At 41.3% G+C, this 18,944-nt stretch overlaps 1 protein-coding gene across 2 annotated transcripts in view; it reads left to right on the plus strand.

Annotated features, from left to right (window-relative positions):
- The first annotated feature begins 6,667 nt into the window (after window positions 1–6,667).
- SLAIN2 (SLAIN motif family member 2) overlaps window positions 6,668–18,944 on the plus strand; it is a 34,707-nt gene continuing 22,430 nt past the window's right edge. For both annotated transcript variants that reach the window (XM_084204898.1, XM_084204899.1), the window contains exons 1-2: window positions 6,668–7,093; window positions 16,467–16,615. In XM_084204898.1, coding sequence (XP_084061024.1) covers window positions 6,735–7,093; window positions 16,467–16,615 — 508 coding nt within the window. In that variant the 5' untranslated portion in view covers window positions 6,668–6,734. The remainder of the gene's footprint in view (window positions 7,094–16,466; window positions 16,616–18,944) is intronic.

Here is an 18,944-nt window from a genome sequence, read left to right on the forward strand (position 1 = left end):
GCAACAGCTGTCCCACGAGAAACTCTCCACACACATTTGTCCTCTCTCTGAGCCACCTCCTCAGGAATGAGCCCTGAGCCACCAAAGCCATGACCGAGGTCTCTTGACATCAAGACCTCTGAAAGAGGGTGGCAGGAGTCCTGGCGCACCATCTGCTCCCTGGGAACGTTCCGGTTACGTGCTCAGACTCAGGCACAACGTGGTGTCACTAGATGGCGATGGATACCTTCGATACTGTGCAAAATAGGCAAAAGCTTTCTCAAAAGAGAACAGGGAAGAGAAAAAAAAAGAGCAGAAGTTGCATTATACAGCGATATGCCACATCTCAAATAACATAGTCTCGTTTTCTCTCCAGACTCAAGTACCAACATAGTATCCCAGGCTTCTTTGGTAATTCTTTTGTTTGCATACAGTATTTTGGTTACTCATGGTCACCCATTTTCCTTTCTTGATTGCAAATCTCAATTACTATTGGCAGCATTAGCATACTGTCTTCAGACAGAAGCAGAGCCTTGTTAAATACAAGCCATTAATAAATCGAGAATAAACCTAATTTAATTGCAAAGTTTAGTCTATGCAATGTCAATACCCTCTCTCTCTTTTTCAATAACAATTTTTTCTGCAAATCTAAGCAAAAAGACATTTAAAACATACTAGCTTTTCCAGTATGCAGATTTCAAACTTTCAACACATTTGAAAGTTCCTGGCTTTCCAATTACTTTGCATTCTGAAGGTTTGGTGCTTTATCACGCTAAAAAAAGTGCAGAGGGAAAACTGTTTTTAAAACTTGAGTGCAATGAAGCCTTCTTCCTTCCAGCCTTGGCCTGTTAATAAAGCCATATTGGGAGAGCAAATTTAGGAATTTTGTTTCTCAATGATAGAACAGAAGGTTGCTTCATATAGGTGGAGGCATGTAAGGTTTCACTCACTGTTACCCAAGTGATTAAAATCACTGCACTCACAACTGAACATCAATCATGACTCTTCTTGACAACAAAAAATCCTTTCCCAATGTTCTGAGTCACCACAATGTCAATTCAATTTCCATGTCACCACAGCATTTTAAGTATGTTGAGCTCAGCAGTTTTTTAAAGAGCAACTAAGTTATTTCCAAGTGATTGATAAACATGAAATACTGCTAAATCTATGACAAAACTGAATTTGCTTTTTTCTTTCTCTTTTTCTTTCTTTCTTTCTTTCTTTCTTTCTTTCTTTCTTTCTTTCTTTCTTTCTTTCTTTCTTTCTTTCTTTCTTTCTTTCTTTCTTTCTTTCTTTCTTTCTTTCTTTCTTTCTTTCTTTCTTTCTTTCTTTCTTTCTTCTTCCTTCCTTCCTTCCTTCCTTCCTTCCTTCCTTCCTTCCTTCCTTCCTTCCTTCCTTCCTTCCTTCCTTCCTTCCTTCCTTCCTTCCTTCCTTCCTTCCTTCCTTCCTTCCTTCCTTCCTTCCTTCCTTCCTTCCTTCCTTCCTTCCTTCCTTCCTTTCCTTCCTTCCTTTCCTTCCCTTCCTTTCCTTCCCTTCCTTTCCTTCCCTTCCTTTCCTTCCCTTCCTTTCCTTCCCTTCCTTTCCTTCCTTCCTTCCTTCCTTCCTTCCTTCCTTCCTTCCTTCCTTCCTTCCTTCCTTCCTTCCTTCCTTCCTTCCTTCCTTCCTTCCTTCCTTCCTTCCTTCCTTCCTTCCTTCCTTCCTTCCTTCCTTCCTTCCTTCCTTCCTTCCTTCCTTCCTTCCTTTCTTCCTTCCTTTCTTCCTTCCTTCCTTTCCTTCCTTCCTTCCCTTCCCTTCCTTCCCTTCCTTCCTTCCTTCCTTCCTTCCTTCCTTCCTTCCTTCCTTCCTTCCTTCCTTCCTTCCTTCCTTCCTTCCTTCCTTCCTTCCTTCCTTCCTTCCTTCCTTCCTTCCTTCCTTCCTTCCTTCCTTCCTTCCTTCCTTCCTTCCTTCCTTCCTTCCTTCCTTCCTTCCTTCCTTCCTTCCTTCCTTCCTTCCTTCCTTCCTTCCTTCCTTCCTTCCTTCCTTCCTTCCTTCCTTCCTTCCTTCCTTCCTTCCTTCCTTCCTTCCTTCCTTTCCTCCCTTCCTTTCCTTCCCTTCCTTTCCTCCCTTCCTTTCCTCCCTTCCTTCCTTCCTTCCTTCCTTCCTTCCTTCCTCCCTTCCTCCCTTCCTCCCTTCCTCCCTTCCTTCCTCCCTTCCTTCCTTCCTTCCTTCCTTCCTTCCTTCCTTCCTTCCTTCCTTCCTTCCTTCCTTCCTTCCTTCCTTCCTTCCTTCCTTCCTTCCTTCCTTCCTTCCTTCCTTCCTTCCTTCCTTCCTTCCTTCCTTCCTTCCTTCCTTCCTTCCTTCCTTCCTTCCTTCCTTCCTTCCTTCCTTCCTTCCTTCCTTCCTTCCTTCCTTCCTTCCTTCCTTCCTTCCTTCCTTCCTTCCTTCCTTCCTTCCTTCCTTCCTTCCTTCCTTCCTTCCTTCTTTCTTTTTCTTTCTTTCTTTCCGTTCTTCTCTTTTCTTCTTCTCAAAATATATTGTAAGCCAGACTAAAAAATTCCAATCAATGCCTTAGAAAGTACCTTGTTCTGTCTGAATAATTTAAATTTGGTTAAGTTTAAGCTTGCTCAGCTAAATTTTGTTACATGCCTTGTAACTTGGTAAGGAGACCGACGTACTGATTGTCTTTCATCCACGACACTGTCAGCAGAAAACACTTTTTAAAAATTATTTATAAAGACTTTTAAAGTGTATTTATGCAGAGCTCACTGCTGTTTAAAGTTTTTAGGGAATGAGTACTGAAGATGTGTGCAGAGACACTGACTACATTTTTTCGTTTCCAAACTCCAATCTAAAGGGCTAAACATTGTTGGTGCTGTCTCACCACTGATGAGCTGATATACTCAGAAGTCTTTTATAAATAACTGAAGTTACAATGTTGGTTCTTTTTGTGGAACCAGAGTAACAGTTCTGACTTCAATTCTGAAAGGAACATATGATGACAGGAACATGTTTCTTCCACTCTGTATTCAATGTCTGCACATGCCATATATTGTAATGATAAACAATGATTTATATTTTGTCAAAGGTTCAGCTAAACACTGCCTAACACAAACATGTGTAAACATGTGTGGGCCTGCTGAACACCTCCTTTGAGAAGTCTGGCAGGCAACAACCCTTCTGCAGGAGAATAAACAAAGCTGCTTAAAAACCAGTCCAGTTTTCCAGATATCAAGTTAAATATTTACAACAAATGTTAACTTTCCACCAGGTATCTGCCCATCTTCATGTACTATTCCCCCTGAGGGACTGTCCTCCAGGTGACAAGTGAAATCAAGGTTTCAAAGTCAGATTCTAAGAGTTTTGACAGATGTAAAGACAAAGATTCAGCAAATCACCACTGTGAGACTCTAACCATAGGGCTGTCCATGCCAGAGAGCTCAAAGGTCAGCAAAAGAAAGCTCCTGGTGGCGTTTTTCTGGGATCCACTCATCAGGATGTGTATTGAATTATTTGAGTGACATGAGAGCCTTGTTCAGACTTCCTTTCCTTTGGCGAGACTGCTCCTCATTTTCTCTCATCTCGTGAGTTTAGAACCTGCCCCAAGTTAGACAAGAGAAGCACCAATGCATGTCCTGAGATCTGGAAATAGTGCTGTGGAAAGGCTGCTTTTCTCCTCCCTCTCTGTGATAATGGAAAACACAGTGTGGGTGCAATCACAGCTGTTCACAAAAAACTGTGCAACAGATCTAATTTTCACACACAGAGGAATTTCTCTTGCTATTGTGACACAGTGGAAAGGTTTCATTTTTGTGGCATTACTATCAATTAATACTATTTCTGTATAATCACCCAGGGGCCTCTGCTTGGGTGTGGTCTCACATCTGGCCAGAGCAAGCTTGGAATGTGAGGAACAAGAAGGTTGTGGAGGCCTATTATTGACCTGATATTTCATAGGAAGCTTATGGACCAAACCTTGCTGTTCTTCAGTTCCCAGCACATGAGAAGGGCACTCACAGCACAGGAATGAATGAGAAAACAGAATCATGGCCCTTGCTATTCAAAGCACAGACTATGGTGACTATTAAGCAGCGACTCCCTTTGTTCATTTAATTTCATTTCTGCCCTTACTCTTTGTAAAAATAGCAGATGATTCAGCCGTTCTGAAGCTTTTTTCTGAGACTTTTTTCTCACTTTCCTCTCCCTTTGTCCAGACACACCTGCAGGGAGTGTATCTTGTGGTGAGAAAAAATTGCTACAGCTGCTGGCAGCAAAGTAATGGTGTCAGCAGAGGACAGAAGGTTGGAGTAGGAAATCTGGGGGACAGACAGGCCATGAAATGAACTGGGGAAAGAGGAAGGGAGAAGGAAAAGGAAGTAGAGGAGAGGCAGGATGCAGGCAGTGCACTGACCACTAAAGAGCTCTCAGAGCTGCCCCATTACCTATCAGAGGAGGCCCCTAAACATGACAGAATCACCAGGAACAGCTGCAGTTTTGGCAGCAGCTCCCAGGAGCCTGGGTCTCTCTGTGGTCCTGGTCCTCCTTTGCACTGCCTGTCTGCATCTCCTGGCAGAGCCCTTTGTCACAGCCCCACTTCACACTCTGTCACACTCGCAGTTCCAGCCACCAGTCCCATCCTGATCCCAGTAGCTGGACTATAAAAAGGATTAAACTCCTCCTGTTGCTACCATAAGAGCATGATTAATTCAAGTGACTGAGGGTTTCTCCTGCCACTGATGTTTGGCCTGAGGATAGTTATAGAAGAATAAAGTTATATTGTGTGGTCCTGCTATAAATGCTCTAATTTGGAATAAAGTTCCCTGCATGGTTTAAGACCCACCAACTACTGAATCGTCAACAGTGTCAGTCTAAGTGTCAGAGTCATAGAAGATCCTTAATGTAAAAAACCTTCATATAATAGTTTTCTTAGCCTTTTGGAGGACTGTAAATTCTGCTGATAAGTAACTGTTCTCACAGAATATATCTGGATTCCCTTAAGGCATTTGACTTTGTACCATATCATACAGACATAGAGAATGAGCTGGATTTAAAAACTGATTTACAGACCAGTCTCTAAGGAGTTATGATAGTCATTAACGTGGTGCCAGTGAGCAGTGTCAAAGGTCTCAGCTTGTGGGCCAAAACTGTTTAGTAGTTCTATAGCTGTGAGAATGACACAAAATCTGTGGCAAAATCTGCTGCTGCTAAGAAGTTTGTTTCACTTGCAGATAACATTACCATAAGAATAATTAAATTGCTTTGTTGAAAGATACCAGCCCCGATGTATTTTGATGCAGTTAAACACTTAAGGTGATAATTGTTTTGGGAAATCAATGACATAAATTGCATGTATGGATCAAAGGCCTGGATTCTGGTGAGAAGCTAACAGTGACAGTGCAAAACCAGCCCAGAATAAACCCTCATATAATGCTGTACATACAGGGAATGTAAACTTTGAATGTGTAAGGGGAGAACGTTGTGTAGGCAAGGAAGTGACCCAGTCTTGTAAGGATGCTGTAAACACATGCCTGGCAGTCTCAACACACCAGCAGCCCATGGACCATACCTAACACAACCCAGATTGTGTGGCATTAAATGCCCCTAAACTTTGCAACTTCTCAACACATCCAGCAGGTCTGAGCACCCCAGTCTTATTTTCCTTCTTCCCTTCCTGAGCCTGGTAAAAACTGCTCACAGCAGTGCCATCCCCTGCAGACTCCAGCCATCCTCTGTCCCACTTGCTGGTGGTCCTCCTCTCCCCTGCTAAACCAGGCTCCAAAATGAAGCTGGTGAGTAGATGGAACTTGGGAAGAGGAAAAAATTGTGAAGGGATGGCACCAAGGACTCTGTCTCTCAGTGGCTCAGGGAAGGGGGACACAGAGCATCCCCACAATGCCAGCCAATGAAATTTGGATAATTTGTCACAAGACACAAAACATCCCAAGAAATAGAACAGGAGGCAATGGGCAGAAAGCAATGCACAGGAAGTTCGACCTGAATATTAAGAACTTCTTTACTGGAACTCATTGTCCAGGAAACACAATCCTGTGCCCTGAGCTCTAGGATGACCCTGCTTGAGCAGGGAGGTTGGACCAGATCAATGACTGTGGTTCCCTTCCCATATTATCCATTCCGTGATTCTTTGATAAATCCTCAAGCCCCACTAATGCCTTAAACCCAAAGGTGCAAGCTTTGCTGTGGAAGACGAAATCACCACAACCTTTACAAGAACATGCATCTATTTATACAAAACGTAGACTCGAAGGATGTTTAGTTCACACGTCCCTCATACACAGTAGGCCCTTGGACTTTCACCTAGGCCTAGGACCATGGGCAGCCTTGTATTCTTCAGAGGTTTTGAACGGTTTTGGAAGGTATTCCGGGGCTTCCCATACAACTCCTGTCTGGGACCTGTGGTGCCCACGACACGGGAGACGAGGCCAGGCTAGGCCTCAGGAGCGAGCCTACCGCAAGAGCCGCTCGGACGGCCCCAAGCGGGGCTGAGTCACAGCCTCCCGCTGCCGGGGCCGCGAGCCGTCGCCACGCTCGGCCATGGCACGCCGTGCCGCGCCGTGCCGTGCCGGGCCGTGCAGCCCAGCGAGAAGGCGGCGCGAGGGCCGGCGGTTCCGGCGGCAGAGCCGGGAGGCGGTGACATGGCGGCGGCGGATGTGCGTCCTGCGCCCCGCCCCGGCCCTGCCCCGCCGCCGGCCGCCCGGCCGCGTAGACGGGGCGGCACGGCCGCCTCTCCCCGCGCAGCCGCCGCTCTGCCGGCGGCCGCCATGGAGGATGTGGGCTCGGGCGTGAACGCGGACGCGGAGGTGCGGAAGCTCCAGGAGCTGGTGAAGAAGCTAGAGAAACAGAATGAACAGCTTCGCAGCCGCCACGGCGCCCTGTCCGCCGCCCCCGCCAGCCCCAAGCGCCTGCCAAGCGCCGGGCCCTCCTCGCCGCCCCCCGTCGCCTCCCCGTCGCCCGACGGCCGCTCTCTCAGCTCCCGGGCCGCCGCCCGGCGTTCGCTCCCCGAGGAGCCCGGCGGTGGCGATGGGGGCAGCGGCGGCAATGGCCTCCTGGACGAGGCGGCGGTGCTCAGGCCGGAGGAGCTGGAGCGGCTGGCCGGTTGCGATGAGGACGAGACCGGCTGGTGAGGAGGCGGCCGGGGTGGGGATGGGGCGGGGGCGGGTTGGTGAGGAGGCGGGCAGGGCTCCGCGCCCCCCTCCCCCCGTCGTGCCTGAGGGAAGGGGCTGTTTCCAGGCATGTGCCTGATGTTGGAGAGGGTCTCGGGGCTTTGTGTGTCGAGGCAGCCTCGCCCTCTGGGCTGGGTGAAGGGCTTAATGAGCTGTGCGAGACGTAGCGGAGCCTGCCGGGGAAGGGTGTTTCGCTTTCTGCACACGGCGAGGGAGCTCCTTGGAGGCCGCGGCTCTACGCAGCTGCTCGGCCGCGGTGGGAGCGGTACTTGGGGGCACTCGGACACCGAGCGGGCTCCGGTGCTGCCGCAGGATCAGCCGGCAGTATCTTCGGGAGTGCAGGCGTTGAGAAAGTTCTGGGAAATTTCTAGGGTAGTTCAGAATTAGCCCACAGGCTTCAGACATGCATCAGAGACATTTAATGCCTCGATTTCTTTCCGTTGTAAAGGCAGCAAATGTAACACTTTTTCATCTCATAAACGTGTTGCCCTTAGGTGTTCTAATTTATTGCTAATGACGTAGGATCACGGTTTCCCTTAGGTGGGTCCTCGTTATAAATGGGCTGCTTACCCTGCTGCTCCAGCAGAAACAGCTGTAGGTGGCTGTTTGCCTTGTCATTATTACACTTGAATGAGCTTCCACTGAGAACCAAGACTTGCAGAGTCTCTCCAAACATCACGCTGTCTCCAGCTGTCGTTTTGAAGTTTCCTATGACAGTTGTTGAGGGGCAGCCTCAGAGCTGCGGGAGAAATAGTGGTGAGGAGCACCGTGTCAGCACCATGTCAACAGAGAAACGCAAGGGAAGCGTGTACAGGGACAAAAAGTGTAAACTTTTGTTTAAACAGACATGCAAACTGTCTTGCAGCAGAACTGATTGTGGATCCATCTATGAAGGTGTCTGGAAGCAAAGATGCAGACAAACTTACAAAATAAACAAAAATGTCTTTCAGAGTTAGGAACGCCTTTAAAAATGCTGGAATGATTCCATGCATGAGCAATGTTTTAGTTGCTCAGGGAGGAGACAGTGCACTTCCTTGGAGAAGTCATTTGCTTGACATTCAGCCTGATCCACTGGAGAAGTATGAGAGCATAAGTTTATTCTCATCCAACACTAAATTAACACAAGGCATCATCTCCCAGAAGATGAGTCTGCAAGGCAGCTACTCTTATTTCTCTCTGTATGCCTGGTAATCTACAAGGGCCTACAGCTCTTGATGAAAATAGAATCTGGTAAATTTGCACAGCAAGTTTGGAGTAGCATGGCCAAATTTGTGAATGTCATGAATTCTAGTGACAATAGATGTTACTGTTTAATACATTCATTCTAAATCATGGGTAACATAATGAGTCTCTTAAGTGAAAGGGAATGTCCCGACAGAGTGTATGGTGACAGTGTATGGTGACAGTGGTGGCATTAGTGCTGTGTTTTTGTTGACGCCGTTCAGCCGCATGGTTTGCTGAGCACTGCCCTTGCTGGTGTCAGGTGTTTGGCTATCAGTTATTGTGGCACCGTCATGTTTCTGTGCAAGTTCTGGTGCTCAAAATACAGCAAAACTTAGAGCCAGTCTTTTGCACATCTTCACTCCTTTACTAATATTTTGGCAACTACAATGCTGAAGTGTTTTAGCTACTAATTTTCAATCTCAGGCATGGGACACTGACTGAGACACAAATGCATGAAACAAAAAAAGCAATTGTAAAAATTTACTAATTGTCACACATATCACAAAATATGGATATGTAATTATTTTTAAAAATGTGTTTTCCTGCTGTAGTTTAATATGCAATTAATGATATAGTTTGGCTAGATTTATGATTTTTTTGTTCCAAAGTACTAAATAAAAATGGAAATCAAGCTCTTGGAATTTCTAAACACCTTCTAATTCAACTGTTGAGACACTAAATAGTCCAACCCCTTTTATTTTCCTATGAAGGTAAGATGCCTTTGCATTTGTGCATTTGATTAATGGAGGTTAACTCTCTCAATGGAGTTTGAAATTTTCAGAGGGCTGATGGAGCAATCTAAAAGAAACAAGCCTGTTTCTTTTAGGAGGGGTTGGTGTGAATAAGTGGATTTTCCTTAAACTGTTTCATAGAGATCCTGCTCCTAAGGCCTTGGTTATACAAGGTCATAAAATAATTTAATCAACTGAAAGGGTGAATGTATTCAATAAAATTTAAGTCTCATATGAACTCTTTGATGTTCAAATGGATTGGATCACTACTGCTTAACCCAAAATCATGTTCAAAATATGGGAATATACGCAATCAATCAAATATCTCTTAGCAGCTGAGGACACCTCTTGTGGAAACAAACTAAATTTAAGTCATTGTTTGCATATAAAAAATTGATGCATCTTGCCTGTTTTGCTTGTTTACACATAGAAGTTAAGATTTGTCTTTACTTTTGATTTCAAAAGGACCTTGCTGTGGGCAATAATAGGTGGTAAACAGTGCTGGTTATCCCTGTCCTTTTCTGTTTTGTGTAATACAGACATTTTCATACCCCATTATAAAATTGTCTGCAGTTTTGTCATGGCAGAATAAATATTTTTCTTAACTGTTAAAATTACCTTGTTTTACATTTAATGCTCTCATGAGATTAGTGGCTGTGAATTTAAGACAGAACACTTGATACTGTGATTGAAATTGATACTAGAATGTGACATGTTTCTTTAAATCTACATTGTAGAGTTGATCAACTTATTTTTAGCTTTTAAAGTGCATTTAGGTAAGTACAGAAGAGAAGTGTAAAGTGAAAAAGTAAGGGGAAGGTGCAACTATCAAACGAGCAAAGGAATTTTGACACTGCTGTTTTAATAGCAGCATTAGCTATTAAAACATCCATACAGTGTTAGTGACTTTTGGGATTGTTTATATTTTTTGTTTGTTTTTTTTTCTCTGTGGTTACTTAAATCCAGATTCACTTCAAATTTTAAACATTTTTGCATCAGACAATCTTCATATTATGTGGTAAATTATTAAAGATATTTCAGTGAAATTGAGTTTCTTGTCCATATGCTTCTGAATGTTGTTTAATGGACTGAAACTTTCTTCCTGATAAGGTCCTGAAGGTTGCAGATGGGCACATCTGTACTTGCACACTGTTCTGAGCTCTGCACAGACCCATGGAGACTTTGCTTTAGGCCTGCTGATTATTTCCTTCAGTTATCAGCAATTTTCATAATCTACTCTCTGGGTGTTCCTATTTAGCTGTTCTTGAACCAGATTGCATCAAATTTAATTTTTTTCAAGTTCAGTCTGAATGGGTCTTTTCTTACTAATTAATTGAAAAGACAGTAGGGCAGAAGGAGTGACCAGAGTGGAGAAATCTCAGAGAAGTGGTGTGCACCTCCTTGCCTGACTTGCTGGTTAAGGTTGGGTGTGGATGTGTTGTCTGGATAACAGTGTGCGGGGTGGCTTGCCATGCTGCTTTTAAAAAGAGTTTATTGGGTCTTGACTTTATTGCAGGATAAGTGTGCACACGTGGGCAATTACTGTAGATTAGTTACTGTGCTGTGAACCCACTGTAGCTTCCTTTGTGGTGACTTGTTGCACGGTCTCCCAGATTAAGCTCTCTGAGAAGTTTTGTTTTAAATGTGAGCAAAGCATGCAATGCTTTTCTTCAAAATTTACTTGCAGCATGTGCATAAGAGAATATAGAGCTTGCCATGTATCTATTTTGTTCATGTAGTTGCTCAGCAAACTTCAGAACAGTTGTGTCCTCTTCAAATGACAGTGCTATAAAAACCAGCCTAGCACCCATGCTTTCATATTAGCATGAAGTCTCCTTGGTAGGGTTAAAATAGCTGACAGTTGACTGACCTCATTTACAAACAAAAGGCAGTTATTGTGTATTATGAAATTATTGGTGTTTTTTTACTAACTGAATAGTTAAAAGTAATAGTTTCAGTGTTTGTTAAGAGCTCAGACTGGCTGTGTATCCTGACTAGTTAAAATTGAAGGCACATACTTTTACTATTATACCCACTCTTTCAGCAGCTATTTCTAATTTGCACCTGTTGATAACAGTGCAAGTATCCATTCTAGCCATCCATTATTGTTAGAGTGCCAAGGGCCTGTTTGAGATACACAATTCTCATCTGTAATGATTGTCTCATATTGCTTGATGTCCCTTGAGCACAAGCATTGTTTTGGAATCCTGGTTTGCCATAGTGAGCTGGTAAAGTATACCATGACTTTTTTAGGGTAGAGCTCCACCTGAATGAATTCCCATTGCTGAAATTACATTGCAGCATTTCCTGCTCAGCTGTTAAGTTTTATTGTATTAATGTGGTTTAGGCCCCTTGGAAGCCAGACAGGTTCTGATTAATTTCTGTTCCATGGTGTAAGTAAAAGAGAAATTGCTGCTTTTCATTTTTTGGCAGATAAAAAGGTCAATTTGATTTAAAGTTTTTGGGGTTTAACCAAATTCAGATAACATCTTCACGAACTAGGAAGATAATACGAAAAGAAGCATGTAGGAAAAGCAAGGGTTTTGGAAGTCATCAGTGTTATAATGAAAAACAACTGGTAACATTAATAATGCTCACTTGGATTATTGTCTTTGAGATATCCGTATTTGTTGAGAGACAGATATTTGAGGACTGGAGGAAGAATCCTGAGAAAGAACTATTTCTGACTTTTTTTGTGATAACTATACCTTTTAAACATGCGTGATATTTAGATATAATGAAATCTTTGATATAGGTTTCCTTTACTGACCTAATGATATTCCTGAAATTTACCACGTAATCAAATCTTGTTTAGGCATGATTCACATTTCTACTACTTGTAGTTGTTGGTAGAGCTCTCAGGCATAGTCATTAAATGTAATTTTATTTGGAACACATTTATTAGGACACAGAATTTCTCAACTTTTCTCTCTTCAGTGTAAATATGAACAATGCTATGTTTGAGCACATATGCACTAACAAATTTCTTCTGAAAAGCTTCTCAAATAGCAGACAGTTGTACAATTTGTGTAATAGTTCTAGAGAAGCTACATGATGGTGGTTTTGATGGCCCATTTCCCATTCTGCAACATTCTTTTCCAACACAAACGTGTTCTTTTGGATGAGGAAATGAATAATGGCAGTAATTTCCAGCAACTAATCAGGGCACAGCTAACTATCTTTAATTGCTGGGCACAGAAAGATAGTTGTGTTCCAAATTGTACTTTGCAACCTCTTGGATATTGTTAATTCTACTTAAAAATTGCATTATGTAACTGAGATGTACTATGGTAATATGAAGGTTTAATAAGACTGTCAGAGGCTTTTTGTAGTATTCATATTCTGGAGTTTATATTCATAGACTGGAGTTTGCTGTAGTTTGTGCAGTGTCTCAGAACTAGAAGTATTCTGTGAAGTAGAGCTGAAAACTAATAATTGCGGGCTGTGCAATGTGTATCTTAGCCACAGCTGCAGTATAGGAATCTTGTGGGGTGGGGAGAAGGAAAGGAAGTCTGTGGGCCGCATAAGTGCAGGGATGCCACTTAATTTTTTGATTGATGAGTCTTTCAACCAGAGATTCTTTTCAGAACTTTGCGTGTCCATTCAAAATCTGTTCTAAATTTCAACATGCTTAAGCCACTTCAGATAGGGTTTCCTAAAACTTTTAAATTGTCTTAAAATAGCTTAGATTGACACTGTTGTGTTCTCAATTATCTGTTTCCAAGACTGTTCAGTATTATCATCTCCTGATTTATATGTTTTCAGTAGCTTTTCACTGTGAAGTTTCCTTCTTGTATTTTAGGGGCATTTCTTATTGATTTCTCCTTGGATTTCAGGTTTTTAATCTTGCTTTTGCATGCATCATGTTTTGTGTGCTCCCATTTTATTTCCTTTATTGTACCTTCAGTTTTTGCTTAAAGCTGATGTAGCTAAAATAAATGAACTCTAACTTCAGATTCCTTCCACTTGCCATTTTCTTTCTAATTCTGATTTGTGAGTTTATGTTCATCTGCATGTTTTCCCTCACTCTTATACTGAGCAGTGGAAGAATTTTGATACAAAAAGACACTTCGTTTTTTTCCCAGTGAGAATTTTGGCTTCTTGTTTCATGCGTGTGGCAACTAGCCTCTTGTGTTTTAATGCACTGGGAGGTGTTCCTCAGGTGAGGTAATCTGTACACAGATATTCCACTCTTACTGCAGTGGTGTGTCCTCTTTCTTCAAAGCCTTTTCTGACTCATCTGTGTCCCAGTGCAACATGCTGCAGCTTGTTCCATTTGGCTGACATCATATGTGCTTGTAGTCACAGCAGTCTTCCTGCAAAAGCAGCCCCTCTTCTGTGCTGCATCTTCCTGGAACTAATCAGTAGAGCCCCTGGCTGCTTTCAGCCTCAGGTTGCTGCTGCTCTGGTGTGGTTGACTAGTAAGAGCCAAAGGAAGGAAATATTAATGGCTGCAGCAGAGTCATAGTGTCTGGTCTCCTTAGTGTTGTTTCAAAGTAGATCAAGGTTCTTGAGCTCCTTTTAATATACCATTTTGTTCTGCTTTACCTTAATGCCACTGAGTTGTAGAGTCTTTACTCTGTTGTGGAGAGATTGGAGCGTATGTTTCTGTTGTGTTAACTTTTGTTACATGAGTGGCAACTGTTTGTTTTGTTGTAAGTTGTCAGCTTCCTCAATCCTTTTTACCTTCCTGTTTTGAGAGAGTTGATTTACAGTGGTTCAAGATGTATAAAGTTATTCTATTTATCCTCTGTCTTGAAGTTGCTGTACTGCCAATCATTGCTGTTGTGTTGCCGTAGAATGCATTGACAAGTACAAATGGGATCTCTTCTGGAAGGTTCTTCAGCTAAAGAGGACCTATATCATTTAGATCAAACAGTTTGACAAAGAAGACCACTTAGCTTTGTGAAGTTACTTGTATATGCTTCATGTATCTGTTCTTTTTCTGATATTGGGAAAAGAGGAAGAGGTAATAGAGGCATCACTGTGATTCTTAGCCTTGCCCTTGGTCCTTATGGTTTTTGTAAAATCCAAATTAGGCAAAGCAAGTAGAATTTAGTCAGTGTCAAGACTTGAGATTGGCTGTTCCTTGTCAGGTGGAATATTAAGATCACTGCTTTATAGTGAGACTTTTTAATTGCTTGATGTGCAGTCCTGAAAAAACTATTTTGTCACTGCATCAGTGACAAGTGTGTGTTGTAGTGGAGTTGCATGAAATATGTATGTTGTCAAGTTCTGTCTTTCCTTGAAGTCCAAGTTATGAAACAAAGGTTGATAAAGGAAAACAGTTGACTTGGAAGAGGTGGGGGGAATATGCAATATATATTTGATTAGAAGGGGAGGTGGAAAAGAGGGAGGGATCTGTGTGAGCTTGGATTGCTTCAGTAAATAAATTACTTGTGAAACAAATGGAACAAAAAGAACGTGTTGAAACTTTAAATATCAGGTAGAGTTTTGATTAGAACCATCTTGGAGGTTTGTTGAAGGTACCCCTTTTGTGTGTTTCTCAAAGAGAACATGCACTTTAATTTCTTGCCTTTTATACTGGCTGCTACTGTAAACTGAATGTGCATGGAACTTCTCAACACAGCAAGGCATGTCAGCTATCCAGAGAACCAGGAGTGAGTCTGGCCTGTACTGGGCAAAAGCTGGCCTTGTTGCCTTTGACGCTTCTTTGTATTGTATAAACATACCTTAGGACAGAAAGGAGTACAGGTAAGTACTAAAAAGACAGTAAATTCAAATTGCTAGAGAGAGAGTAAATGTTAAGCATTACTTTTAATGGTATGGAGATGTCATAAAAATTACAGAAAGTGGTGTCATTGTTTACACAGCTGTGAAAATTGAGTGACTCTTGTGCTTTTCGAGGATCTTCAGTGCTATAAATACATGAAGGGCTTTTAGCTTTTCTTTTGGGCTGAGTGCCCAATTGTAGGCATTTCTACAAAAGCTGTTATGACAGACAGCATGAGATTGGCCAAAGCATAAACGGCTTGAACTACAGTAAGTGACAGTGACTATTTGGACTGTTACAGACAGCTTCATTTTTATTTTAAAACCTGGCACCTGATAAATATTTTCTCACCTGGATCTGCAAGCATAGCTTGCTAATTTCAGTGTTAGAGGGAAGAGTGTTTTGGAGCTCGATCTTAATAAAAATCAGTGTTTTGGGTGAGTGGTGGTTTTATAACATAAGTTTTTGTAAGAAGTGGACTTAATGGTAGTAATTACAAAAAATCTCTAAAAGCTATTATAACACAAACAGTTCAAGCTCTAGAATTACAGAGGAGAGATGAGATAATCTTGTAGAGAAAGTTGTGGGAAATAACTTCTGTGTTGCTAATGTGATTGCCATAAAGAGAGCAACTTTTGCTGTGTATTTTGTACAGAAGCATGTCTGATTAGACTGTCAGATGTTCCTAAGTGACGCTGTGTGGCATACAATCATATTCACTTGGAATATGAAGTCTGTCATTACTCTAGAAGAAACACTTGTTTAGCTGATTCTACGCATGCATAATCTCTAGTTAAGAGTTATGTCTTGCAATTTGCTTTTGTCTTTTGCTGAACCACATTTCCAAGTTTGGTTCTAGTCCAAAGTAAGGCTTAAAGTTCCATGTTGGGAGTGTGTGATTGCTTATGACTTTTCCTTTTATCTGTCTGTTGAGGGAGGAGAAGTTTTCAGCTAAATCCCTAGAGTTTTTAAACTGGACTACTACTTTCTTCAGTCATGGAATGTTGATGTTAAAATAAATGAATGGAGATGCGTACAGACAAAGGTTTCAGTATATCTGGCAAAACAATATGATCTTGTTGTTTCTCTGTACTCTCCTGTGTGCATTATCTCTTTTTCCTTGTTGCTTGACTGTATACCTCTTTAGGACACAGATAGTTTCTTTGCTCTGTGTTCAAAGAGAGTGAAAAATCAGGTGCTAGGATAGAAATAATAAACAAAAATAAATTGTTTATTGTTCAAGGCTACTGAAACAGTAGTTGTGTTCTGTGTACTTTAGCACCGCTCCTTGGCTATTAAGATGCCTATTGCTTCCTTTGCTTAGGAAAACAAGAGTTCTCTCTTGCATAGGTTTTATTTCTTTCAGGTGAATCTGAAAAGATTAATTCTCATTTGTATGTTTATATGACAGTGAAATTGTCCATAATGTGTCCGAAGTCCTTGGAGCCATATGTTCTCACTGTTATATTCTATCCAAAATAGTTAATTTTAGGGTCAAATCCGTGTGTTCTTCATCTTTTGGGATTATACTATAGTGTAGATAGAGTATAAAAACAGAAATAGCATACTCTGTGGTATTCTGTTGCATGTCTGATCTTATGCTCATTTTGTCTGTCCTCATAATTTTTTTTTCCTCTCCAGGTTATATACATCTCCAAAGAAGAAACAAAATCCACTCCAAAAAAGTGTCAGTCCATTAGTTTGGTGCAGACAGGTATTGGATTACCCAAGTCCTGATGTTGAATGTGCTAAGAAGTCACTCATCCACAAGCTGGAACAAACAATGTCGGGTGAGTTTTTGCACACTGAAACCACTGGGTTGTATGCATTTATTCTGAAGCAGCATCAAAATTAGCTAATGGTTGTGAGATAAAACATCTATCGATTACTTGTGTCTAAAGCTTTTATTACGGTTTACAAAGTCATTAATTCTACTCATTTTACTCATATGGATGAAATGAAAGAAGGCATTAGATCATGAGTCAAGATTTCAGAGTTTTGTAATACCTGCATGCTTTGGTCTGATGTTTTCAGGAAAAGCTGATGTTTTTAGCTCAAAAGTTTTCTCATCTTTTTTTTTTTTAAATAGAAGCCTGTATTAAGAGATCATAATTGTTAGGTGCTTGTCAGTATGTTAGCATGAAACTTGATTTTCCACTAGATTACTTCATCTAAAGATGAAGTTTTACTTCATCTAAAGAAATGGAGGCTTACGTTTTTGAATACTTTGGGGAGATGATGATTTCTTCTCCTCACATCCCCAGTAACTTGAGATCTAGTTACAGTCAGATTTTTAAAAAAATCCAGAGTTTATGATTCTTTCTTAATACTAATTAGTTGGTTATATTCAAAACTGGAGAGTGGGAGAGTGTTTGACCCTCTGAGAATGAAAGTCTGCATTCTCCATCCTTCTATTACCAGAAGGTAATATTTTTTATGTCACATCAGCAGCAAAATGGTGAAGGTCTGATTAGAATTCTCTGTCCATCTGGTTTCTTGCTTTGTTTTGTTTGTTTGTTGGAACTTTTTTTTTTAAATTATGCTGAGAAAACCTACTTTCTTGCTGTTAATAGCTATTCTCCTCCTCTGCCATCTTTTTGTAGTCTGTTACTGCTACACGTTAAACTGTTATCTTCAGGAATTAGTAGAATAGTTGGACTTGAGCCAAGAGTGTATGAACACACAGTTCCAGGAGTGGTTCCAACAGCCACCTCCTTTCCATGGTTATATGTAAACTTTTCTGCTGAGTTTGACTGTAACTTCTTTCCCATCCTTGTATTGTTTTTTTGAGCAATTCAGTCTTTATTCTGGTTTGTACTGAAACTGTTCTTAATAAAATTCGAATCCATTCTTTATTCTTATGAAAATTGTGGGCACAGTGGTGGAAGTGCCTTCAGTATGAGTCACCCTGAATATTTCCCTATTTCTTGTGCTTTTTTATGCTGCCTGGACAAATTAAAAATTTACCTGAACAGTTAACATGGTATATGATTAGATACAGGCAAAGAACGAGATTCTGAACAACAAAAAGGACTGACATCACAGGGATTTATGAAGGATGATACAGGGTTGGAAATCTGAATACTACTGAGTATTTATGAATGGATAGCAGTTGATTGATAATTCTCTTTGTGGTTTAACTTCTTTCAGAACTGAGTAGAAGTCTCCCAGAAGTACCACTAATTCTGCTACCCACATGGTATCTTTAAAAATTCATAGCTAAAGCAGAATAGCAGGAAACTTCTCTGTGAAATGGATACATTTGAAAGTTTTAACATTCCAACGATCTGTTTTCTCTTTTTTTTGTTTTCCCCTAGATCTGTGAATCTGCTTCTGGCAGCGATACTTGTAAGAATAACACAATTAATTTGTACTATTAATTGGTGGAAGTACTAATGGTAGAAAAGATGGGCACATACTGGTTGGAGCAGATTGCTTGTAAAAATGAATTTTCAACAAAACAGAAAATTGTCTTTCAGAGCAACCAGCCTCCTTTAAGAATAAGGATAGCAGGAAGCTCCACTGGAGAAGACAAGTAGTGTTCTTGTAACTTTGTGTCTATTTTCCTATTCTAAACTTCAGGAGTATAGGGTAACTTGCATTTTGCATAGTACTTGTATCTCATGGACCCATCACTTTACCTGTTAGTAGCTGCTGGTTCAGTTCATAGATTCTGGTTCCAGTCTCCATGGATAAGGCTTTTCATGCATCTGTAACTTTCTTTCCTGAATCCTTGCTGATGCTTCTTTTGCATTGACTCTTTTTACATTGTTAGTTCCTGTTGTTAGGACTTCCTAATCTTAATATCTTTTTCTTCTTTTTCAGTTTCAAATGCTCTCTTGTATGTCTCATTCTCTTCTTCCATCATATTTTTCATTGCATGACAATAAAGGAGAGAAGAAGAGCTCTCAGCTCCGTGCTATTGCAAGCAGTTACTGATGCACAATGCCTTGTCAGCAGTCAGGTTTACAATTGCAGAGCAAGTCGTGGTCAGTGTTGGAAGTGTGTTCAGACTAGAGGGAACTTTAGGTATATTCTGCACTCAAATTTTCCTATTTTCTACAGCAAAAGAGAAATTCATTACCATTACAGCAAAAACATAGCTAAAAGGAATTAGAT

This window comes from Fringilla coelebs, assembly GCF_963513975.1.
Source record: "Fringilla coelebs genome assembly, chromosome: 4".
Classification (NCBI taxonomy): domain Eukaryota; kingdom Metazoa; phylum Chordata; class Aves; order Passeriformes; family Fringillidae; genus Fringilla; species Fringilla coelebs.